This window comes from Aegilops tauschii, chromosome 1 (genome assembly GCF_002575655.3).
Source record: "Aegilops tauschii subsp. strangulata cultivar AL8/78 chromosome 1, Aet v6.0, whole genome shotgun sequence".
NCBI lineage: Eukaryota > Viridiplantae > Streptophyta > Magnoliopsida > Poales > Poaceae > Aegilops > Aegilops tauschii.
This window is the reverse complement of record NC_053035.3, coordinates 488,874,454-488,901,625: the sequence shown is the minus strand read 5'-3', so window position 1 is coordinate 488,901,625 and position 27,172 is coordinate 488,874,454. Positions and strand designations below refer to the sequence as shown.

General features: G+C 48.0%; 1 protein-coding gene across 1 annotated transcript; it reads right to left on the bottom strand.

Annotated features, from left to right (window-relative positions):
- Positions 1 to 3,010: 3,010 nt before the first annotated feature.
- Positions 3,011 to 4,300, bottom strand: LOC109781240 (uncharacterized). The gene is made up of 2 exons (XM_020339842.1): positions 3,721 to 4,300; positions 3,011 to 3,561 (listed from the first exon to the last, which is right to left on the bottom strand). Exons 1-2 carry the CDS (start codon positions 4,298 to 4,300, stop codon positions 3,011 to 3,013), a joined length of 1,131 nt encoding a protein of 376 aa, XP_020195431.1.
- Between the last annotated feature and the right edge of the window lie 22,872 nt (positions 4,301 to 27,172).

The following is a 27,172-nucleotide window of genomic DNA, read 5'->3' as shown; positions in this document are numbered from 1 at the left end:
TCGAGCAAGGTAATCAAGAGCCGAGACTTGATTTTTCTGGAGATATTTCTTCAGATAGGATATTATTTTCTACTACTCCTGGCAGTACTCGTACGTACGACCTGTGCTCACTGTCACGTCTTTTAGGCAACAATACACAACTCTTTCTTCTTTTTTTGAACCGGGCTCAGCCCCATTTTATTAATACACATAGCTGAAATACAAGCTTTCCGAAAAAGTTCAGGATGAAAGGAAAGAAGGAAAGAACGAGTTCAACGCCGGACAGAAAACCTACTATGCGTGACTACAATCGAATCATACTACATTATGGGGCGAAAACCTGTCAAGACGGGCAAGTCATACCAACAACAGACTAACACATAGCATGCAGGCTACAAAAATGCTAAACGCACGGGCTCATTACGAGGGATTACGGGCCCCTCGTGAACTCTCTGGCTCCATCTCATTACATACCTGCCCAATATCAACATAGCCTGGAAAGGAATTATAGGTAGTTTGAAGCCAAAGGTTTCGACAGTTCAGATGACCTAGCAAACAGCAGCCAAACCAACACCGTAAACTTTCTCATGCCCATGTAGAAAAACATACTCAGTACGTACAATACACAGCTCAATGATTGAGATTGCGGTTAGTCTGCTCCCTCTTCCCCGCCGCGACGCCACGTACGCTCCCGGCAGCGTGCACATCACTGACAGACTTAATTGTCGCCCCACTCTCAACAAGCTTCTAAACTGCGGCCGGAGTCCATCGACGAGACAATAGATGGATCGAGCAGCCCGGCGACGTGGCACACCCCAATCGCTATCCATCAAACCCCAGCGATTTCTCTGGTTTTGACCCGGAACGGCATGCCGAGACCGACGTCGATTGACCCACGAAGCGGCGGGAGCCGACCTCTCGCCCGCTGGCGTGACACCTGTGACCCGCGTCGCCGGTGATTCCATTCCCATCGCTGCCTCGCCGTCTCGTCCTGATCGCGTAAATGCGGTCCAAGGGGAGCCCGTCCAAGTGAGGGGTGCCGGTGGCTTGGGTTGGGTGTCGGGTAGGGGAAAAGCGTTCTTTTGGCTGTGTCCGGCGCCGATGCTGGCCCGACGGCGACCCGGGCCGACGAATGCTTCGTTGTTCGCGGCGCTTGCGAGGGGGCCATCGCCCGGAGCGACACGTCCGCGGCGTAGTTGTGTGTGGGCGTGTGATCGCTGCTCGAGCGGCGCCAAGTGTCCAAACTTCTAGAACACGCCCTGCGCCTTGAAGCATCTACTCCTGCCAGACTATCGGAGTGTCCCTGCGTACAAATTTGGTGGAGGGATCGATCTGTGTCTGTATGTATGCATGGCATGGAAGTATGGAACGTGAAGAAGCTAGCCTACCAAGCTCCCACAGCCCACAAGGCCGGACACAAGTGGAACGGAGGCATCGCACATGCCGTTCCCTGTCAGTGACTCGCTGATGACGCCGTGCTGATCCATCGTGCCGCCAAGTTGGCGTCGTGGGTGGCATCCGGCCTACGAAACGGGGCGTACCCACGGCCTCGGATCAACGGGTGGCTTCAAATTCACAGACCGTTAACTACGAATTAGACAACATGACTTACACTTAACTGGCAACTGTACACGAACGACCGGCCGGCTTGAATACACACAGTGGACGGGACATGGGATCAAGACAGGCCGAACCTCGAAGTCAAAGATGGAAAGGCTCACTCCGACCAGGTCGCTGCATCACCGTACTCCATGATCGCCTTCGCCATTTGACTTCACGCGCGGTTGCTGTAGCTGGCTGCCTTTTGCGTTTCAATGCTTCATTCACTCTGGCCGGGACCGTGATCGGGACGCCAGCATACTCGTCGGCCCGCCCATAACGAGCAACTGCGGTTTTTTACATAGTGATGACATATCTTCCCTTGGGATTGAAGATGAAATCAACTGATCTAACATCACAGAGAAACCGAGTTGAGTTCGGTTGACGAAGAAGGGAACATCTCAGGCAACAGTGGCTAGCTACATATGCTACACTTGCTAGCATCATGTGCACAAACAACGGGATGGGCGATGGATCACCAAATCAGAGGACGGATCGTGAGTCATGGAGGCAGATGGATCACGTTCACCTCTCTAGACTAGATGGTCAGTCATGAGTGCAGACCATGGAGGGAAAAATTTCGTGTTTTGACCCTTTTGCGAAACTTGTTCGAGATCTGACCCTGTTTTGCAAAAAATTTGACATCTGACCATTTTTTGCCGCCAAGGCCCCTGGCGGTAGGGTATAACAGCCTACCTCCAAGGCCTCTGGCGATAGGAAACACCCCTATCGCCAAACTGGCTGGCGGTAGCCTGTACAACCCTACTGCCAAGGTGCCCGACGGTAGGTGCGAGCATACTCTATGTTCCATACTTAGGAAAAAAATCGGTAGGGTGTGCAACCCTACCGCCAGGGGCTTTGGAGGTAGGTTGTTATACCATATCGCCAGGGGCCTTGGCGGTAAGAAAACGGTCAGATCCCAAAAATTTTACAAAGCAGGGTCAGATCTCGAGCAAGTTTCAAAAAAGGGTGAAAACACGAGATTTAGCCCTCATGAGGAGCCGGATGATCTGCGCAACATGACACGGGAGGTAGGTTATGGTCGGTAGCAGGGTTGTTGTAGCGTACAGAGATGTCAGCTCATGTGTTCTGTGTCCATGGCCCTGGGGGCTCAGGCCAACTCCACCCCGCGACCCCAAACGGACGTCCGGTTTGACCGGATTTTGTCCCTTCGGGTAGGGCGATGGGGTTGTGTCCGGGCCTGTCCTGGGATGCGCTGGTCGTGCGCCCAGTGCGCGGCCGCATCTGTTTGCCCGATCCTTTCCGCCAGGGCCAAGAATGCCCATATTTTCATATCAAAACTAGTTTGCACGTCCAAATATTTGTCTGAAAATAAAAATAGTTTTACGACCAAATTGAAATTGTCTCCAATAAAATAGTTTTACAACCAAATCGAAATTGTCTTGACTGAACATAAAATGAACCAATACATCTATTGGTTGCCAATGTGATCCCACACGTGCTCAACCAAGTCATTTTGAAGATCCAAATGAGTGTGCCAATCACGCAGCTCACGGTGGAATTGGACAAACTGTTCAAATGTGGCCGGTTCTTGGTGCAGGGGCTCGACATTTTCACCTTGATAATCAAATCCTTGGTCGAAGATACTCTCATCACGCTCGTCCTTGACGATCATGTTGTGCATGATCACACAAGCAGTCATCACCTCCCAAAGCTTCGTTTCATCCCATGACAGTGCAGGGCTTCGAACGATACCCCACCGGGATTGAAGCACACCAAAAGCACGTTCCACATCCTTTCTAGCACTATCTTGCATTTGGGCAAATCTCTTTCTCTTCTCACCTTGGGGTTTCGAGATTGTCTTCACAAAACTTGACCACTGGGGATATATACCATCAGCTAGATAGTATCCCTTGTTGTACTGGTGGCCGTTGATCTCAAAGTTGACAGGTGGGGAGTGGCCTTCTGCAAGCCTTGCGAAGACTGGAGGACGCTGCAGCACGTTGATCTCATTGTGAGAACCTACCATGCCGAAGAAAGAATGCCATATCCAAAGATCCTGCAAAGCCACCTCTTCTAATATGACAGTGCATGCTTTGACATGCCCCTTGTACTGGCCCTGCCAAGCAAATGGACAGGTCTTCCACTCCCAGTGCATAGAATCTATGCTGCCAAGCATACCTGGAAAGCCTCCAGTTGCGTTGGTCACCAACAATCTCTCTGTATCAGCGGCAGTTGGCTTCCTCAAGTACTCCAGGCCAAACACCTCGATCACAGCCTGGCAGAACTTGTACATTGACATCAGACATGTTGTCTCACTCATACGCACATACTCATCCACCAGATCGCCTGAAATTCCATATGCAAGCATGCGGATGGCCGCGGTGCATTTCTGGTAAGAGGAGAATCCAAGCTTGCCAAGGGCATCCGTCTTGCACTCGAAGTATGGGTCATGAGCAACCACTCCCTCTCGGATACAATTGAACACATGTCTTGCCATTCGAAAATGGCAACGGAATTTATCCGGCTTGAAGAGCGCGGTGTTGGCAAAGTAATCGGCATAGAGCAGGGTGTGGCCTCTCTCCTTGTTGTGGTTCAAGTTGGGAGCACGGCCAGGGAGTGACCCCCTGTACCGAGGAAGCTGCCGTTGAATGTGGTCGTGAACGACCAGTGCAGCCACCACAAGATCTTCATCATCCGACGACGAATCGTCCGATGAACAAATGAAGTGGTGGAAGAAAAACTCATCTCCACTGTCCATACCTTTGTGGGCAAAGTGTCGAACACCTTGTGGTCGTGGTGGCAAAGAGGCTGCGATGATCACCTCGACGCAGCAGGGGTGGTTGGCGGCCGGCTACTGGCCGCTCTGGAGCTCTCGTCGGAAGCTACCACGGTCGCCGTGGTACGTCGGCGGCGGTTGTATCCCCTCTGCTACCGGCTACGACGACAACGGCCAAACCTCCTTCGATCGACGGCCAAAACTACGGCGAAAGCACGGGCGTGTTGGCGGCCATGTCAAGACGTGGTTTGGTATGGATGTCCGTGGCCTGCGCAGTGAGGAGGCGGCTGGAGAATAGCGGCGGCACCGGCGGGGGGCGGGGTGGAGGCGTTAGAAGCGAAGGGACTGCTAATGTCCCCGACAGGCGGGCCACGGGAGGACTAGGGCGTGCGGCGAGCCCGTCCGCGCGATGTCCGTTTCACCCCAAACTCGGCGCAAGTTTGGGCCGGGAATGGGTCGAAAACGGACGAAATCCGGACATTTGTCCGTTTGGGGCCGCGTGTTGGGCCGCGCTATTCGTCCGTTCTACTCCAAACAGACGCACCCGGACAAGATGGGGTCGCGCGGTGGAGTTGACCTCACACCATTGGTCCCAGCCGTGCATGCATGGCCACCCTTTGACTTGGGCAAGCATCCAATCCAATTCCTCAGCTGGCTGGCTGCCATGCGTCTCGCTAGCAACGGCCCTACCAAGTATGGCGCCGTGCCCAATCAAGATGCATAATTGGATACCTTGTTCCCTTTTAAATTACTCATTCGAATTTATTGTGAACGACAATGAATGTCATTTTCTTGGATGATTAATTTCAGCAAACAATGCAAGCATAAGCAAACTCGATCGTGTGGCATTTTTTTTCTTTCCAAAAGGAACTCCATCGTGTGTATGAGCATGGTCTAATCACATTAATTTCGTTTCGAAATTTTTGTGGGGGAGAATATCTTGTCAAGTTTCAAGGGTGCTTACCACATTTGCCATGCGGTAATATCTTGTCAAGTTTGTGTGCCTACATGTCAATTTTGCACTGTTGCTTCAGATAATCTTATTTCTTTTCCCTTTATTTTGAACGCAAAATTGTTTCCGTGCATGAAAAGGGACTAGGATAAGTGTGAACGAGCTAGTCTCTAGTCTCTAGACGACAAACAATTAATTTTGCAGTTGCTTCCCGCACCAAACTTTCTATGGGACCATTGGATGAAGTGTCAACTTCGATCTAGACCCTTGATTTCAGCTAAGAAGCAACTTTTTGCTACGAATTTGGTTTACAATGCATTGACCTATTATTTATCTACTCCTCGCGGTAGCGAGGTTAGAGTTTCTCGCCTTGCGTATGCGACTGCGAGATTTGGCATTAGATTCTTCAGGTTGATTTAAGGGTTCAACAGCGATTATTGTTGCTTCGGAGCACTGGTTCTTATAGGCACGTGTTGTTCGCACACGAACATGTCACTGTGTACTCTCAGCGCAGGTATGCGGGACATCTGGCAGGAGCTTTCGTAGACCCGAAGCCCCGCTCGCCCGAGTGGGACTCCGTCAGGGCTCGCACTGGCTATGGGCTGCTCGAGGTCAATTCACTCACCCCTAGAGCCTTATTGATCCTCAGCCCTCCGGTGTGGAGGACTTACGAAAGAACGACAAGCGTGATACAACGGTAGGAGATAAAGATAGATGAACCCGAAAAGTATGATGGACTGATTGGCTCGATTGCTGTTGTTCAATCAGCCGTCATCTCTTACATATATATGAGGCGGTTGGACTTCCCGTACAAACAAAGAGCTCATCTAGGCTTTCTTTACAAGAAAAATACAACAGTTAACGTCTTAAAATCTTTGTTGTAGTCTAATTTGGATTCACCCCAAACATGACCCATACTTGTGTCCTCCTCCGTGTGCTAGCTGTAGAAATCTCATACGAACTCGGATCGAGATGGTCCAAGTATCAAATTTGTGCGCCTCGACGAGAGACGAACAATTATCATGCTGGATCACTTTTCCATATAGGGATATCTTGATGCCTCTAAGCAGCAATCTTTAGCTTAAGGCTGGAATCTGTCACGCGGTCGGACAGTTAGGTGCTCGTAGCGCCTTTGTGGGCCACATACTAACTCAAATGACGACGACTCCAAAAGCAAAGTTGTAAGCTTCAATGATGCACACAGCTTCCGTGTTGAACACTTTTTTATCCGAGGTTATCCGAATGACTCTACGGGGCCATCTTTAGCTTCAGGTCGAATTACTCGACATCAGTCAGATTTTAGAGTCCTTCAGCCGAGAAAAACAATATTCACTCGCCCGACAGAAGTTTCACTCGGATTCCCCTACTGAAGATTCACTTGGATTTGAACATCGTCACTCGGATTTGCGTGACTAGATTTTTCAGCCTGGCCTTGTTTTGACTGTTCAGGTTGCACACATCCTCCAATTGGGATGACTCAAATATCAAAATCGATCGTATCGATGAGATGAAGAAATTCCCATAGAACATTACTTCATCTAAGGTCATCTTGGAGGACTGTTGGCTGAACAGTACTCCGAACACTAAATTTTAGCACTCTGAGTACAGCTTCGCCCCCAAGGTGACATCGGATGGCGATGACCCAAACATGAAAGTTGTTTAGTTTGACCATACCAGCCGATAGCACCTTTTCTTTTAAGTTCATCCTAATAACGTTTTCTGCCATTCCAAAAACTGGTATCAACACATGCCCTCCTGTTTTTTTGGCAAAGCTTGCATGCCGAAAAAAATACTTGCACCAACATTGTTCTAAGGACGATGTCAACACTCAACCGTCCATATTAGCCGTTTTCATGCCAAGGCCGATAATTTTATATCGGCCATTGCATGTCTGAGCCACATGCCACGAGCTTGGGTGGAATTGCCACAAATCCTTAATTAGCTTTAATCCAAGCACTTGGAAAGAATACCATCAACAATCTGATGATAAAGATCCATATACCAATATGCATCTCAAAGTCATCCGCCAAATCGCCTTGTCCACCCTTTCGCTAGGATCTCTTAGATAATCTATAATGAGTGTCCTCCAATCCTTGGTTTTGCCTGTGTTAAGATTTTCATTAGTAGTCGAGGCGATGGGATCTGTATTGGCCTTACCTATGTCGGCAAGACTAAACATCAGCTATTTATAAATATGCAATACACAGTGGTTAACATGGTAGCCATATGCTTGTTGCATGAACTCATTTGCTTTCAAATCTTCATGTCTAGATATGAGCAATCCTAAAGCAACCCATGGTTGAAAATTACCTCAAGACACGCATCAATATAAACAATAAGTGATTCATAAAAAATTGATAATCCTTGGATATTTGTTGCATTACTAAACAACAAATCATCGGATGTGTAACACCTATAGCAAGTAAAAGCTTCAAACTGAATAAGAATGCATATTCGGCCTTAATCGTTTGTGCATAGCATACTCTAAGAGGCATGAGGCTTCACAAAATAGTACCATAAGAAGTTATATAAACAACACCAACACCTTGTCCATTGCCACAAATTGAACCATCAAAACATAATCTACATGGTACTAGAGGGAGACAAGGCTAATATCAATATTATGCATGTCATCAATTCGATGCTCAATGATGAAACCAACACTGATTTGGCCTCTCATAGATTTCAAAGATTCGTAGGCCAAACCATGTTCAATTAAAGCATAATCCCACTCGCCAATTCTTGCGGCTATGTTTTGGTTTTGCACATATTTCGAATGGCATCGGTCATAATGTATCAATCCCATGCAAGCATAATATAGGTATAAGTATAAATTTCAGTGAACGGGTACTTTGTCTCGGTCTCCAATCGAACTAAGGACAATGTTAGAATACCACACCGGCCATGCTTAGATATATTCGTAGGGCGATAGATAAATTTCTGCCATTACCAATGTAAGCTTCATTCACAAAAGCATGTATAGCCAAAATAAACAAATAAAATAAAAAGTTAAACATTGTGGCCCTTTGTATCAAAAAAACTTTGAATTTTCTTGTTGCCCATAGTGCTCGGTGTCTTCATTGCAACTTTGATGAAATTCTCACTCTTTGGGATCGGCCGTAAGGACGTGTGAACGGATCAATATGGTCGACCAGAGGGTATGGGGTGAATAGGAGACTACAAATTTAACCTTGTTTATCAATTTTAGGGACAAGTGGATAAATAGGGTTCACTAGATATGCAATTAGGTGAACTCAACCTATATGAGAAGCAAGTTTAAAGCTAAGTATGCTAGGCAATAAACTAATTAGCAAGCCCACAATCATACAAAGCAAATCAAAGTGCGGGAAAGGGTTAACCACAAGTATGTGCAAATGCCTCCAAGTGCGAACCCTTCCCGCCCTTGGAGGCATCTGCACATACCCTACAACCCTGAGGTCGAGGCGATCTTCTGAGCCTCTACTACCTGCACACTTGGATGGTAACTTCTATCTCTTCTGGTTGGATCATTGGATTGATGTGAAGTCCATCTCCGAGTTGGCTCCTCTCGTCTTTGATCTGGTTACTCGCCGTCGACAGAAGACCCGCTTGGTCTGGGACGACCTCCACCTCTAATCTTGGTTTCGTGACATCTAAGGCGTGCTCGGCACAGCCGCTATGGTCCAGAATGTTGACCTACAATGCTCGTCTCCGACACACTCACCTAACGTGCTTCGGTGGCGTTGGACCGCCTCAGGACAGTGTTCAACTAGCTCCTGCTATGGTGCATTATTCGTGGGTGCCCTGCAGGCGCCACACTAGTGCCTTACGTGGAAGATGCGGACACCATTATGTGTCAAGATCTTCATCTGGCTCGCTCTCTAGAATAGATGTTGAACTGTGGACCACCGGCCCATAGGGCCCTACCCATGCCGAATTGTGTGTCCTCGGCACCAAGAGACTAAGGACATGCAGCACATTCTCATTGGCTGCTCCTTCTCTTGGCACGTGTTGCACACGATCTTTTCCCGGTGTCGTTCTACGACTGTCCTTCCCCGTCTGGAGCTTGCCTTCCTAGATTGGTGGGCTGGATCTCACGACCGTGGCCCTCCAATCTTGCATAAGGGTCTCTCGTCACTTCTTTTGTTGACTACTTGATGCACTACTAGAAAAAAGGTTGTTAGTGGCGCACCGGTTTTTGCTATTAATGGCGCACTATAGGTGCGCCACTATTAAGACGCCACTAGTAACAAATAGTAATGGTGCACCTCTGATGCGCCATTAGTATCCCAGATAATAGTGGCGCACCACATAGTGCGCCATTACTATGTCCAACAGTGTGCCATTACTATGCCTCCCAGGGGGCCATATTTACCTTCATGTATGTCCCCAAGTGCGCCATTACTATGCCCCATAATGCGCCACTGGTATTTAGCCTTGGTGCGCCACTAATGCTCAATATGGTGCGCCACTACTATGAATATTAGGAATTATTATTTTTTGCTTTTCTGGTATTTGCACAGGTTACAAAATATCTGGTATTTGCACAGGTTACAAAATACGTTACACATCACAGAATATAAACATCACACAATAGAGTTTATCATATTAGTCTCCAAATTCGAAATAGCGAACAAAGTTCAAACATTAGCCAAGTTTAGGTCTCGAGACATTAGCAAAGTTCATCATATATATTAGCCGAGTTTGTCGTCACATTACAAAGTCGATATCGATCATAACTACCATCACATAGAAGAGAGCTGCGGTCACGATGAGCATCATCGCGATGAAACTGGTCTTCATCCGGTTCCTCCTCCGCTCCCTCCTCTCTCCCGCTAGATAGCGCGCGTATCTAGCTTCCGCCTCCGCCCTAGTGGTGTACCCTTTGTAACTGTTACCACTGAAACAGTGAACCTGTCTCTGACACTCCTCCCAGTCGTCGTAGACTCCGGGAACCTTACCCTTGTACACGACATACGACGGCATCTCTATGCACTAGACAAACAAAACGTTAGTAGCAATTCACAGACAATATATAAGTATGCAACAAAAGGATCGGAAGAGAAAAGCAACACATTAATAGCATGGTTCATGGTCCTACTAATAAATAGCATCGATTACATATAAGTTGAACGACTGTCCAAACTAAAGAGACATGCAAGTTCATTAAAGTTTAATTACAACATGAGCTAATCGATATTTCAGAACTACATAGCATCATTACTTTTGACTCGACTCAGGGACCGGAGCGTGGATGAAGCCGCCGTCTTTCGTGATGGTCATGAAATCGCGATCGTTGTCAGCCTGCATTTGTAGCGTTGTTTCTATTTCACTGTTGGACGGTTGATATTTGAGGTAGAACTTCCCCGAGGTACGAAGGACATCTTGATAGATGATTTCCGCAAACTCCGACTTGATGCGAAAGAATTCTTGTCTGATGTCCGCGTCTTGGATTGCCGACAAGCGTGCGGCCCAATCTTTGAGATTAGTTGGTAGCATAAGGTGATTATGGTCCCATACGATCGCCCGCATGTGATGGAGGGAGTAGTAGGCATCCTTCTGACTGCCAGGCGGCTGCTTGACGCAGGGGAACGTCGTTACGTGGATGAACATGTGCTTGCCGTACCTACAAATTGGCCTCCTGAAGGTGCCTCCAGATTTGGCGTAGCCGGGGAGAGCATCATCAAGAACTTTCTTGATATTTGTGTAGTCTTTCTTCGACTGACGGTCCGAGTCAAAATACGTGGCCATGGAATATTTTGGGCTTAAAAGGATGAGTGTGCAATGTGTGTCACTGCACAAAACACGAAATGTTAGAAAAAAAAGAACGATCGAAATATAAGAAATCATATGTTACGGGGCGGTGAGGGGATGACTTACTCGGGAAAGTAAGGCACGAGAAAGTTATCCTTATCTGGGTTCGCCAGAATGACGCCTTCGAGGTATGAACTCGCGACTTGCCGGTCCCCAGCGCTGCCCAAGATCTTGGCACGCATGTAGAAGGGGTCGACTATCACGATGTCCGGGGTCTTGCCTCTAATGATCCGCATCTCCATACTGAGCGAAAATAGCCGAATGAAGGTGTAGTGCAGCGGATGAAAGTTAAACATAGCGAAGATATCATCAAACCGCAGGACGATCATACCCCCGATGGTGCTATCGACAAAGCCCTTGCCCTCTGGCACCTTGGCCACGAAAACCGGGTATGCCACATCATTCTCGGAGAGACGCCGCTTCTCCATAGAAAGAACACTATCATGCAGACTCCGCATAGCACCGGTTGCAGCATTGAGCAGATTAGTCGATAGCATCGGCCTACCAGCCACATGCACCCTCCTCGAGATATCCTTAGGTGAAGGTGGCCCGTCCTGAGCACGTATCGTACTCGGTGCCGGCTGGCTCGCACCCTTGTTTTTTTTCTTTTCCGTCCCTTCTGCTTCTTCTGTTGTAATGGGATCGAGTTCTGCTTAGAGACCACCTTCTTGAGTGTGTTGGGGCTGATAATATTTCGCACCTCGGCTATCTGAGGCTCGGTGAAGGCGGCAGCTGGAGGCGTCTCCTGAGAACTGAACGCCAGACGACGCCTGTTGCAATTGGGTTTCTCCGCGGTACCAGCTAGATCGCGATCGTCTTTTGCAGGGTTGGGTTCTTGAGAAGGAGGCCCCAAGAATTCGTCACCGTACCCATGTCCGTTGAAGTACTTATCGACGTTGGTAAATGTACCGTCGTCATCGTCCGGATCATGTGCCATATGCATGTCCGGATCAGCTGACGGCGGTAGCGTTGCGGTGGTCTTGCCATGGCTTGGCACCGGCACGACTGGCGGTGTTGTCTGTGGGGTGGTGTCCCCCGCCCCCAAACGAATCTGGCTCTTCGGCCAAAGCATGGACCAGCTTATGCAGGCGCTGAGGGTCATCACATCATCTTTGTCGGCCCCAGGGGGTCGATACGGAGGTAACAAGTCATCGCAGCCCCGCAGCACCCGAACCAGTTGAACCCTATACACGGTGGGTGGCATCGGATTACCGTGGAACACGCGGTTGCCCGGTTGAACGATTCTGGCCTTGGCAACATCGATCAACTCGCCGTCCACGAAGTGCAGGAGAGTGCATGGAATGTCGGCGGCGCCCTGCGGAAACATGTAGGGCGTCAGGGATGCCCAGTCAAAGGCAAGGAGATGAAGTCATCGGCCGAGGCTTAGTTACCGTGATGGCGTCGAGCTTGGCTAATGTCGAGGCACCGGCGTGCAAGTGATGGAGGGGCCGCTTGCTGCCGAGGTGCCGGCTGGCGTATTCTTCCCACACCCAGGTGCATTAAGCTCCAATGTCGGCGCCGACGTTGGAGACACCAATGCCGCCTGCGCCGGAGACACCAATGGCGTCGGCGCGTTGTGCGAGTTGCTGCCCGTGAAGCTGGGATTCGGGGGCGGCCCCTGTTGGCCGCCCGCAATCCACGCCTGCAGCCCCTCAATCAAGGTAGGCACAATGGCGGTGATCGTCGCTCCCAGTTGGTCTCGCACTTGCTCTTCGACTATCTCCGGAATCCGCGCCACTTGTGCCTTGAGTTCTTGAACCTCGCGCTCCTGGCTTTCCGAGCTGGTCTTTCTCTCCTTTCGCCCAGCGTTATAGTATTCCGACCATTTCGTGGACAAGCCTTTGCCGGCCACACGACCAGCTGACGACGGATTACTGAACTTATCCTTGTGTTTCATTACGTTCAATTCCCTATTTAAAGTGGTGTCCCAAGGGGAGCTCCGAGACGACCCCGCGCTACTGCTTTCAGTTTCCTGCGGAAGGAACGTGAACCATTTAGAAATTTGGCTTCATTAATTAGAATGCAACCATATGGAGCTAATTACGCGGGGGTGTATTCCTTACCAGAACAAGCTCAAGCGCCTTGGTCTTCGAATCCGTGGTAATTAAGCTCCTTTGTTACCGGGTCCACCTTGTACCGGGCCCTGACATAGTTCCTGGTCTGCTTGTCACAGTATTTATCGAAGAGGGGCGGTAGGCCTTGCTCGGCACGCTCCACGTCCTCCTTGTCCCATATAGGTTCCTGTGACGCCCCCGATTCAATCGTACACTAATCATGCACACAAACGTGTACGATCAAGATCAGGGACTCACGGGAAGATATCACAACACAACTCTAAAACATAAATAAGTCATACAAGCATCATAATACAAGCCAGGGGCCTCGAGGGCTCGAATACAAGTGTTCGATCATAGATGAGTCAGCGGAAGCAACAATATCTGAGTACAGACATAAGTTAAACAAGTTTGCCTTAAGAAGGCTAGCACAGACTGGCATATAGATCGAAAGAGGCGCAGGCCTCCTGCCTGGGATCCTCCTAACTACTCTTGGTCGTTGTCAGCGGGCTGCACGTAGTAGTAGGCACCTCCGGTGTAGTAGGAGTCGTCGTCGACGGTGGCATCTGGCTCCTGGGCTCCAACATCTGGTTGCGACAACCAGGTAGAAGGGAAAGGGGGAAAAGAGGGAGAAAAGCAACCGTGAGTACTCATCCAAAGTACTCGCAAGCAAGGAGCTACACTACATATGCATGGGTATATGTGTAAAGGGCCATATCGGTGGACTGGACTGCAGAATGCCAGAATAAGAGGGGGATAGCTAATCCTCTCGAAGACTACGCTTCAGGCCACCTCCATCTTTCAGCATGTAGAAGAGAGTTGATGGTAACTTCACCAAGTAGCATCGCATAGCATAATCCTACCCGGCGATCCCCTCCTCGTCGCCCTGTTAGAGAGCGATCACCGGGTTGTATCTGGCACTAGGAAGGTGTTGGGGATCGTAGCAGAATTTTAAATTTTTCTATGCATCACCAAGATCCATCTATGGAGTCTACTAGCAACGAGAGGGAAGGAGTGCATCCACATACCCTTGTAGATCGCGAGCGGAAGCGTTCTAGTGAACGGGGTTGATGGAGTCGTACTCGTCGTGATCCAAATCACTGATGACCGAGTGCCGAACGGACGGCACCTCCGCGTTCAACACACGTACGGAGCAGCGACGTCTCCTCCTTCTTGATCCAGCAAGAGGGAAGGAGAGGTTGATGGAGATCCAGCAGCACGACGGCGTGGTGGTGGAAGTAGCGGGATCCCGGCAGGGCTTCGTCAAGCACTAGCGGGAGGGAGAGGTGTTGCAGGGGGAGAGGGAGGCGCCAGGGGCTGTGGTGTTGCTGCCCTCCCTCCCCCCCCCCACTATTTATAGGGGTCCTGGGGGGGCGCCGGCCACCCCGGAGATCCCATCTGAGGAGGGGGGCGGCGGCCAAGAGGGTGGCTTGCCCCCCAAGGCAAGTGGGGCGCCCCCCACCCCTAGGGTTTCCAACCCTAGGCGCTGGGGGAGGCCCAAGGGGGGCGCCCCAGCCCACTAAGGGCTGGTTCCCTTCCCACTTCAGCCCGTGGGGCCCTCCGGGATAGGTGGCCCCACCAGGTGGACCCCCGGGACCCTTCCGGTGGTCCCGGTACAATACCGATAACCCCCGAAACTTTCCCGGTGGCCGAAACTGGACTTCCTATATATAATTCTTCACCTCTGGACCATTCCGGAACTCCTCATGACGTCCGGGATCTCATCCGGGACTCCGAACAACTTTCGGGTTTCCGCATACTAATATCTCTACAACCCTAGCGTCACCGAACCTTAAGTGTGTAGACCCTACGGGTTCGGGAGACATGCAGACATGACCGAGACGACTCTCCGGTCAATAACCAACAGCGGGATCTGGATACCCATGTTGGCTCCCACATGTTCCACGATGATCTCATCGGATGAACCACGATGTCGAGGATTCAATCAATCCCGTATAAATTCCCTTTGTCAATCGGTATGTTACTTGCCCGAGATTCGATCGTCGGTATCCCAATACCTTGTTCAATCTCGTTACCGGCAAGTCTCTTTACTCGTACCGTAATGCATGATCCCGTGGCTAACTCCTTAGTCACATTGAGCTCATTATGATGATGCATTACCGAGAGGGCCCAGAGATACCTCTCCGTCACACGGAGTGACAAATCCCAGTCTCGATCCGTGTCAACCCAACAGACACTTTCAGAGATACCTGTAGTGTACCTTTATAGTCACCCAGTTATGTTGTGACGTTTGATACACCCAAAGCACTCCTACGGCATCCGGGAGTTACACGATCTCATGGTCTAAGGAAAAGATACTTGACATTGGAAAAGCTCTAGCAAACGAACTATACGATCTTTGAGCTATGCTTAGGATTGGGTCTTGTCCATCACATCATTCTCCTAATGATGTGATCCCGTTATCAATGACATCCAATGTCCATAGTCAGGAAACCATGACTATCTGTTGATCAACGAGCTAGTCAACTAGAGGCTTACTAGGGACATGTTATGGTCTATGTATTCACACATGTATTACGATTTCCGGATAATACAATTATAGCATGAACAATAGACAATTATCATGAACAAAGAAATATAATAATAACCATTTATTATTGCCTCTAGGGCATATTTCCAATAGAAGGGTGTGTTTTATTAAGTATCCGGTTCTAGTTGTCATAAGGTCATGGTACAACTCCGGGTCGTCCTTTTACCGAGGGACACGGCTATTCGAATAGATAAACTTGCCTGCAGGGGTGCACCACATAACCCAACACGCTCGATCCCATTTGGCCGGACACACTTTTCTGGGTCATGCCTGGCCGCGGAAGATCAACACGTCGCAGCCCCACCTAGGCTCAACAGAGAGGTCAGCACGCCGGTCTAAATCCTATGCGCGCAGGGGTCTGGGCCCAACGCCCATTGCACACCTACACGTTGCATACGCGGCCGGAAGCAGACCTAGCCTAGCAGGCGTTCCAGTCCAATCCGACGCGCGCCGCTCCGTCGCTGACGTCACGAAGGCTTCGGCTGATACCACGACGTCGAGTGCCCATAACTGTTCCCGCGTAGTTGGTTAGTGCGTATAGACCAAATGGCCAGACTCAGATCAAATGCCAAGATCTCGTTAAGCGTGTTAAGTATCCGCGAACGCCGACCAGGGCCAGGCCCACCTCTCTCCTAGGTGGTCTCAACCTGCCCTGTCGCTCCGCCACAAAGTAACAGTCGGGGGCCGTCAGGAACCCAGGCCCACCTCTACCGGGATGGAGCCACCTGTCCTTTCAGCCCCCTCATCAGAATCACTTGTGGGTACTCAACGAGCTGACCCGACTTTAGTCACCACATGTGTCATGTATATAAAGTATATAGTATATACCCGTGATCACCTCCCAAAGTGATCACGGCCCAGTAGTATAGCATGGCAGACGGACAAGAGTGTAGGGCCACTGATGGAACACTAGCATCCTATACTAAGCAGTAGGATAGCACGTAAGGGTAACAATCTGCAGCAACAATGACAGGCTATGCAACAGAATAGGATTAACCGAAAGCAGTAACATGCTACACTACTCTAATGCAAGTTGTATATGTTGGGGAACGTAGTAATTTCAAAAAAAATCCTACGCACACGCAAGATCATGGTGATGCATAGGAACGAGAGGGGAGAGTGTTGTCCACGTACCCTCATAGACTGAAAGCGGAAGCGTTAGCACAACGCGGTTGATGTAGTCGTACGTCTTCACGATCTGACTGATCAAGTACCGAACGCACGGCACCTCCGAGTTCAGCACACGTTCAGCTCGATGACGTCCCTCGAACTCCGATCCAGCCGAGTGTTGAGGGAGAGTTTCGTCAGCACGACGGCATGGTGACGATGATGATGTTCTACCGACGCAGGGCTTCGCCTAAGCACCGCTACGATATTATTGAGGTGGATTATGGTAGAGGGGGGCACCGCACACGGCTAAGAGATCAAGAGATCAATTGTTGTGTCTCTGGGGTGCCCCCCTGCCCCCGTATATAAAGGAGCAAGGGGGAGGCCGGCTGGCCCTTGTAGGCGCGCCAGGAGGAGGAGTCCTCCTAGTAGGAGTAGGACTCCCCTCTTTCCGACTCCTACTAGGAGGGGGAAAGGAAGGGGGAGAGGGAGAAGGAAAGGGGGGCGCCGCCCCCCCCTCTCCTAGTCCAATTCGGACCAGAGGGGGAGGGGGCGCGCGGCCTACCCTGGCAGCCCTTCTCTCTCCACTAAGGCCCATAAGGCCCATTACTTCTCCCGGGGGGGTTCCGGTAACCCTCCGGCACTCCGGTATTTCTCCGAAATCACCCGGAACATTTCCGGTGTCCGAATATAGTCGTCCAATATATCAATGTTTACGTCTCGACCATTTCGAGACTCCTCGTCATGTCCGTGATCACATCCGGGACTCCGAACAACCTTTGGTACATCAAAACATATAAACTCGTAATAAAACTGTCATCGTAACGTTAAGCGTGCGGACCCTACGGGTTCGAGAACTATGTAGACATGACCGAGACACGTCTCCGGTCAATAACCAATAGCGGAACCTGGATGCTCATATTGGCTCCCACATATTCTACGAAGATCTTTATCGGTCAAACCGCATAACAACATACGTTGTTCCCTTTGTCATCGGTATGTTACTTGCCCGAGATTCGATCGTCGGTATCTCAATACCTAGTTCAATCTCGTTACCGGCAAGTCTCTTTACTCGTTCCGTAATACATCATCCCGCAACAAACTCATTAGTTGCAATGCTTGCAAGGCTTAAGTGATGTGCATTACCGAGAGGGCCCAGAGATACTTCTCCGACAATCGGAGTGACAAATCCTAATCTCGAAATACGCCAACCCAACAAGTACCTTTGGAGACACCTGTAGAGCACCTTTATAATCACCCAGTTACGTTGTGATGTTTGGTAGCACACAAAGTGTTCCTCCGGTAAACGGGAGTTGCATAATCTCATAGTCATAGGAACATGTATAAGTCATGAAGAAAGCAATAGCAACATACTAAACGATCGAGTGCTAAGCTAACGGAATGGGTCAAGTCAATCACATCATTCTCCTAATGATGTGATCCCGTTAATGAAATGACAACCCATGTCAATGGCTAGGAAACTTAACCATCTTTGATCAACGAGCTAGTCAAGTAGAGGCATACTAGTGACACTTTGTTTGTCTATGTATTCACACATGTATTATGTTTCCGGTTAATACAATTCTAGCATGAATAATAAAAATTTATCATGATATAAGGAAATAAATAATAGCTTTATTATTGCCTCTAGGGCATATTTCCTTCAGTCTCCCACTTGCACTAGAGTCAATAATCTAGTTCACATCGCCATGTGATTTAACATCAATAGTTCACATCACCATGTGATTAACACCCATAGTTCACATCGTCATGTGACCAACACCCAAAAGGTTTACTAGAGTCAGTAATCTAGTTCACATCGCTATGTGATTAACACCCAAAGAGTACTAAGGTGTGATCATGTTTTGCTTGTGAGATAATTTTAGTCAACGGGTCTGTCACATTCAGATCCGTAAGTATTTTGCAAATTTCTATGTATACAATGCTCTGCACGAAGCTACTCTAGCTAATTGCTCCCACTTACAATATGTATCTAGACCGAGACTTAGAGTCATCTAGATTAGTGTCAAAACTTGCATCGACGTAACCCTTTACGACGAACCTTTTGTCACTTCCATAATCGAGAAACATATCCTTATTCCAGTAAGGATAATTTTGACCGTTGTCCAGTGATCTACTCCTAGATCACTATTGTACTCCCTTGCCAAAATCAGTGTAGGGTATACAATAGATCTGGTACACAGCATGGCATACTTTATAGAACCTATGGCCGAGGCATAGGGAATGACTTTCATTCTTTTTCTATCTTCTGCCGTGGTCGGGCTTTGAGTCTTACTCAATTTCACACCTTGTAACACAGGCAAGAAACTCTTTCTTTGACTGTTCCATTTTGAACCACTTCAAAATCTTGTTAAGGTATGTACTCATTGAAAAAACTTATCAAGCGTCTTGATCTATCTCTATAGATCTTGATGCTCAATATGTAAGCAGCTTCACCAAGGTCTTTCTTTGAAAAACTCCTTTCAAACACTCCTTTATGCTTTGCAGAATAATTCTACATTATTTCCGGTCAACAATATGTCATTGACATATACTTATCAGAAATGCTGTAGTGCTCCCACTCACTTTGTTGTAAATACAGGCTTCACCGCAAGTCTGTATAAAACTATATGCTTTGATCAACTTATCAAAGCGTATATTCCAACTCCGAGATGCTTGCACCAGTCCATAGATGGATCGCTGGAGCTTGCATATTTTGTTAGCTCTTTTAGGATTGACAAAACCTTCTGGTTGCATCATATACAACTCTTCTTTAATAAATCCATTAAAGAATGCAGTTTTGTTTATCCATTTGCCAGATTTCATAAAATGCGGCAATTGCTAACATGATTCGGACAGACTTAAGCATAGATACGAGTGAGAAACTCTCATCGTAGTCAACACCTTGAACTTGTCGAAAACCTTTTGTGACAATTCTAGCTTTGTAGATAGTAACACTACTATCAGCATCCGTCTTCCTGTTGAAGATCCATTTAATCTCAATGGCTCGCCGATCATTGGGCAAGTCAATCAAAGTCCATACTTTGTTCTCATACATGGATCCCATCTCAGATTTCATGGCCTCAAGCCATTTTGCGGAATCTGGGCTCATCGTCGCTTCCTCATAGTTCGTAGGTTCGTCATGGTCAAGTAACATGACCTCCAGAACAGGATTACCGTACCACTCTGGTGCGGATCTTACTCTGGTTGACCTACAAGGTTCGGTAGTAACTTGATCCGAAGCTTCATGATCATCATCATTAACTTCCTCACTAATTGGTGTAAGCATCACTGGAACTGATTTCAGTGATGAACTACTTTCCAATTCGGGAGAAGGTACAGTTACCTCATCAAGTTCTACTTTCCTCCTACTCACTTCTTTCGAGAGAAACTCCTTCTCTAGAAAGGATCCATTCTCAGCAACGAATATCTTGCCTTCGGATTTGTGATAGAAGGTGTACCCAACAGTTTCTTTTGGGTATCCTATGAAGATTTACTTCTCCGATTTGGGTTTGAGCTTATCAGGATGAAACTTTTTCTTATAAGCATCGCAACCCCAAACTTTAAGAAACGACAACTTTGGTTTCTTGCCAAACCACAGTTCATACGGTGTCGTCTCAAACGGATTTAGATGGTGCCCTTTTTTATGTGAATGCAGCTGTCTCTAATGCATAACCCCAAAACTATAGTGGTAAATCGGTAAGAAACATCATAGATTGCACTATATACAATAAAGTACAGTTATGACGTTCAGACACACCATTATGCTGTGGTGTTCCAGGCGGCATGAGTTTGTGAAACTATTCCACATTGTTTTAATTGAAGACCAAACTCGTAACTCAAATATTCGTCTCCGTGATCAGATCATGGAAACTTTAATTTTCTTGTTACGACGATTCTCCACTTCACTCTGAAATTCTTTGAACTTTTCAAATGTTTCAGACTTGTGTTTCATCAAGTAGATATACCCATATCTCCTCAAATCATCTGTGAAGGTCAGAAAATAACGATACCCGCCGCGAGCCTCAACACTCATCGGATCGCATACATCAGTATGTATTATTTCCAATAAGTCAGTTGCTCGCTCTATTGTTCCGGAGAACGGAGGCTTAGTCACCTTGCCCATAAGGCATGGTTCGCAAGCATCAAGTGATTCCAAAATCCCATCAGCATGGAGTTTCTTCATGCGCTTTACACCAATATGACCTAAATGGCAGCGCCACAAATAAGTTGCACTATCATTATTAACTTTGCATCTTTTTGGCTTCAATATTATGAATATGTGTATCACTACGATCGAGATCCAACAAACCATTTTCATTGGGTGTATGACCATAGAAGGTTTTATTCATGTAAATAGAACAACAATTATTCTCTAACTTAAATGAATAACCGTATTGCAATAAACATGATCAAATCATATTCATGCTCGCAAACACCAAATAACACTTATTTAGGTTCAACACTAATCCCGAAAGTATAGGGAGTGTGCGATGATGATCATATCAATCTTGGAACCACTTCCAACACACATCGTCACTTCACCCTTAACTAGTCTCTGTTCATTCTGCAACTCCTGTTTCGAGTTACTACTCTTAGTAACTGAACCAGTATCAAATACCGAGGGGTTGCTACGAACACTAGTAAAATACACATCAATAATCTGTATATCAAATATACCTTTGTTCACTTTGCCATCCTTCTTATCCGCCAAATACTTGGGGCAGTTCCGCTTCCAGTGACCAGTCCCTTTGTAGTAGAAGCACTTAGTCTCAGGCTTAGGTCCAGTCTTGGGCTTCTTCACTTGAGCAGCAACTTGCTTGCCGTTCTTCTTGAAGTTCCCCTTCTATCCCTTTGCCCTTTTCTTGAAACTAGTGGTCTTGTTAACCATCAACACTTGATGCTCTTTCTTGATTTCTACCTTCGTCGATTTCAGCATCGCGAAGAGCTCGGGAATTACTTTCGTCATCCCTTGCATACTATAGTTCATCACGAAGTTCTACTAACTTGGTGATGGTGACTAGAGAATTTTGTCAATCACTATTTTATCTGGAAGATTAACTCCCACTTGATTCAAGCGATTGTAGTACCCAGACAATCTGAGCACATGCTCACTGCTTGAGCTATTCTCCTCCATCTTTTAGCTATAGAACTTGTTGGAGACTTCATATCTCTCAACTCGGGTATTTGCTTGAAATATTAACTTCAACTCCTGGAACATCTCATATGGTCCATGACGTTCAAAACGTCTTTGAAGTCCCGATTCTAAGCCGTTAAGCATGGTGCACTAAACTATCAAGTAGTCATCATATTGAGCTAGCCAAACGTTCATAACATCTGTATTTGCTCCTGCAATATGTTTGTCACCTAGCGGTGCATCAAGGACATAATTCTTCTGTGCAGCAATGAGGATAAACCTCAGATCACGGATCCAATCTGCATCATTGCTACTAACATCTTTCAAGTTAGTTTTCTCTAGGAACATATCAAAAATAAAACAGGGGAGCTAAACGCGAGCTATTGATCTACAACATAGATATGCTAATACTACCAGGACTAAGTTCATGATAAATTTAAGTTCAATTAATCATATTACTTAAGAACTCCCACTTAGATAGACATCCCTCTAATCCTCTAAGTGATCACGTGATCCATATCAACTAAACCATGTCCGATCATCACGTGAGATGGAGTAGTTTCAATGGTAAACATCACTATGTTGATCATATCTACTATATGATTCACGCTCGACCTTTCGGTCTCAGTGTTCCGAGGCCATATCTGTTATATGCTAGGCTCGTCAAGTTTAACCTGAGTATTCCGCGTGTGCAAATGTTTTGCACCCGTTGTATTTGAACGTAGAGCCTATCACACCCGATCATCACGTGGTGTCTCAGCACGAAGAACTTTCGCAACGGTGCATACTCAGGGAGAACACTTATACCTTGATAATTTAGTGAGAGATCATCTTATAATGCTACCGTCAATCAAAGCAAGATAAGATGCATAAAAGTTAAACATCACATGCAATCAATATAAGTGATATGATATGGCCATCATCATCTTGTGCTTGTGACCTCCATCTCCGAAGCACCATCATGATCACCATCGTCACCGGCGCGAAACTTTGATCTCCATCGTAGCATCGTTGTCGTCTCGCCAACTTATGCTTCTACGGCTATCGCTACCGCTTAGTGATAAAGTAAAGCATTACAGGGCAATTGCATTGCATACAATAAAGCGACAACCATATGGCTCCTGCCAGTTGCCGATAACTCGGTTACAAAACATGATCATCTCATACAATAAAATTCAGCATCATGTCTTGACCATATCACATCACAACATGCCCCTGCAAAAACAAGTTAGACGTCCTCTACTTTGTTGTTGCAAGTTTTACGTGGCTGCTACGGGCTTAGCCAGAACCGTTCTTACCTACGCATCAAAACCACAACGATAGTTTGTCAAGTTGGTGCTGTTTTAACCTTCGCAAGGACCGGGCGTAGCCACACTCGGTTCAACTAAAGTGAGAGAGACAGACACCCGCCAGTCACCTTTAAGCAACGAGTGCTCGCAACGGTGAAACCAGTCTCGCGTAAGCGTACGCGTAATGTCGGTCCGGGCCGCTTCATCTCACAATACCGCCGAACCAAAGTATGACATGCTGGTAAGCAGTATGACTTATATCGCCCACAACTCACTTGTGTTCTACTCGTGCATATGACATCTACGCATAAAACCAGGCTCGGATGCCACTGTTGGGAACGTAGTAATTTCAAAAAAAATCCTACGCACACGCAAGATCATGGTGATGCATAGCAACAAGAGGGGAGAGTGTTGTCCACGTACCCTCGTAGACCGAAAGCGGAAGCGTTAGCACAACGCGGTTGATGTAGTCGTACGTCTTCATGATCCGACCGATCAAGTACCGAACGCACGGCACCTCCGAGTTCAGCACACGTTCAGCTCGATGACGTCCCTCGAACTCTGATCCAGCCGAGTGTTGAGGGAGAGTCTCGTCAGCACGACGGCGTGGTGACGATGATGATGTTCTACCGACGCAGGGCTTCGCCTAAGCACCGCTACGATATTATTGAGGTGGATTATGGTGGAGGGGGGCACCGCACACGGCTAAGAGATCAAGAGATCAATTGTTGTGTCTCTGGGGTGCCCCCCTGCCCCCGTATATAAAGGAGCAAGGGGGAGGCCGGCTGGCCCTTGTAGGCGCGCCAGGAGGAGGAGTCCTCCTCCTAGTAGGAGTAGGACTCCCCTCTTTCCTACTCCTACTAGGAGGGGGAAAGGAAGGGGGAGAGGGAGAAGGAAAGGGGGGCGCCGCCCCCCCCCCTCTCCTAGTCCAATTCGGACCAGAGGGGGAAGGGGCGCGCGGCCTACCCTGGCAGCCCCTCTCTCTCTCCACTAAGGCCCATAAGGCCCATCACTTCTCCCGGGGGGGTTCCGGTAACCCTCCGGCACTCCGGTATTTCTCCGAAATCACCCGGAACATTTCCGGTGTCCGAATATAGTCGTCCAATATATCAATCTTTACGTCTCGACCATTTCGAGACTCCTCATCATGTCCGTGATCACATCCGGGACTCTGAACAACCTTCGGTACATCAAAACATATAAACTCATAATAAAACTGTCATCGTAATGTTAAGCGTGCGGACCCTACGGGTTCGAGAACTATGTAGACATGACCGAGACACGTCTCCGGTCAATAACCAATAGCGGAACCTGGATGCTCATATTGGCTCCCACATATTCTACGAAGATCTTTATCGGTCAAACCGCATAACAACATACGTTGTTCCCTTTGTCATCGGTATGTTACTTGCCCGAGATTCGATCGTCGGTATCTCAATACCTAGTTCAATCTCGTTACCGGCAAGTCTCTTTACTCGTTCCGTAATACATCATCCCGCAACAAACTCATTAGTTGCAATGCTTGCAAGGCTTAAGTGATGTGCATTACCGAGAGGGCCCAGAGATACCTCTCCGACAATCGGAGTGACAAATCCTAATCTCGAAATACGCCAACCCAACAAGTACCTTTGGAGACACCTGTAGAGCACCTTTATAATCACCCAGTTACATTGTGACGTTTGGTAGCACACAAAGTGTTCCTCCGGTAAACGGGAGTTGCATAATCTCATAGTCATAGGAACATGTATAGTTCATGAAGAAAGCAATAGCAACATACTAAACGATCGAGTGCTAAGCTAACGGAATGGGTCAAGTCAATCACATCATTCTCCTAATGATGTGATCCCGTTAATCAAATGACAACCCATGTCAATGGCTAGGAAACTTAACCATCTTTGATCAACGAGCTAGTCAAGTAGAGGCATACTAGTGACACTTTGTTTGTCTATGTATTCACACATGTATTATGTTTCCGGTTAATACAATTCTAGCATGAATAATAAACATTTATCATGATATAAGGAAATAAATAATAACTTTATTATTGCCTCTAGGGCATATTTCCTTCAGTATAGAGAAGAATAGGCGATATCTGGTGATCAAGGGGGGGCTTGCCTGGTTGCTATGGCAAGGAGGGGTCGTCGATCACGTAGTTGATCACAGCGGCATCAGCAGCAGTCTCGGGGTCTACCGGAGAGAAGAGTGGGGAGAAACAGTAAATACATAGCAAAAAGATGCATGACAAGACAATAAGCGGTGTTAGAGGTGTTCTAACGCGGCGTTACACGATACCGTGGAAGGGGGCAACATCCGGGAATGTTTCCCCAGGTTTAGCATTTTCGGACAGATGAAACGGAGGGGAAAAGTTGCATGTTTAGGTAGTTAGGGGCATGTGGCAGAAGAACGGATCGCGGATTCGGATTCGTCTCGTCGTTTTGAGCAACTTTCATGTAGAAAACTTTTTCATCCGAGTTACGGATTAATTTATATGATTTTCCGAAGTTTAAAACAATTTCTGGATATATTAATAATTCGTAAATATATTAAGTGTAAATGCTATGGGTACACAGAGAGTGTACCCAGAGATGTGAAAGTGTGGCTGACAGTGGGGCCACACTGTTGAGTCAGCAGCTGGCCCAGTCAACGTCCAGTCAGCAGTCAACTAGTTTGACTGTTGACTGGGTCAAACTAGCAGGTGGGGCCCGCATGTCATGGAGTCATTCCTTTAACAGATTGTTTTTAAAACACGTTAGTTAGTAGTGGGACCTGTGTGTCAGTGTCTCAGGGGATTATTTAACTTTAATTAAAACAGTTGACCGGTTAATTAATCTAGCAGGGCCCACATGTCATTGAGTGGTTAGTGGGGGGGGTCAGCACTAAACTTGTTTAGCCCCCTCTGAACCGAACCGGCTGGGGCCTCACCGGACAGAGGCCCACGGCGGCCACGGGTGGCTGGTTGCGCACGGAAGCAGGAGGCTCCGGCGACCATGGCCAAGAGCAGGCGGGGCAGGGGTCAGACGGCAACGGGCGGAGCCAGCGGAGGGCCACGCGCGCGTGGCAAACGAGCGGGGCGGCTGGAGCATGCGGAAGCGCGCCCATGGGCGTGGGCGGATGCGGTGAGCGCGAGCTCCAGTGAGCTCGGCCACGGTGACGTACGACGTCAACGGCGACAGATCCACGCGAAGGAGGAGGGGGGTCGACGGAGGGGCTCACCAGCCCTGTAGTGGTGCAAATGCGTGCTCGGGGAGGGCCATAGTCGCGGGGAGAGGCGGGGACGACGCGGTCCGGCGAGGGAGAGGACGGGGCGGACGACGGCGAGCTCCGCGTGGCGGTGGCGTGAGGGCCGAGCCCGAGTTCCAGATCGGGGGCGGAGGGGGCGGTGCGGACGGGCGTCGGGGCCGGCTCGGGGCTGCCGAGGTGCAGAGGGGGCAACGGGGAGGGCGTCGATGGCGTCGGGGCCAACCGGCCCGATCCAGATCCGATCGGGGGGCAGAGAGGAGAGGTGGGGGTCGTGGGGGAAGTGGGGAGGAGATCGCTAGGGTTCGGTCGCCCCAGGGGGCTGTAGGTGCTGGCTGGGCCGGTTCGACCGGGCCGGCAGAAGTGGCCAGCTGGGCCGGTTGGCCCAGTTGGGCCAGGGGCACTTTTCCTTCTCCTTTTCTTGTTGTTTTAGTTTTCTGTTTTCCATTTAATTCTTTTCTGATTTATCCTATTTTCCAATTTACCTTAATTTTATATAATTAGTATCTAAATTAGTTCTTTCTAAATATACTACTGCCACCAAAAGTTTGGTACCCAATTAATTTTAGTTAAAACATATTTACTATTTTAAAAGAATTAAAATAATAGTCTAAGCCATAGTTTATTTATTTTAGAGCATTTAGCTACTTTATAAAAGTGTGATTTCTCCACCAATATTACCCATGATTTATTTGCTACCTTTTGAACATTTTATTTTTTTATTATTTGAAAAC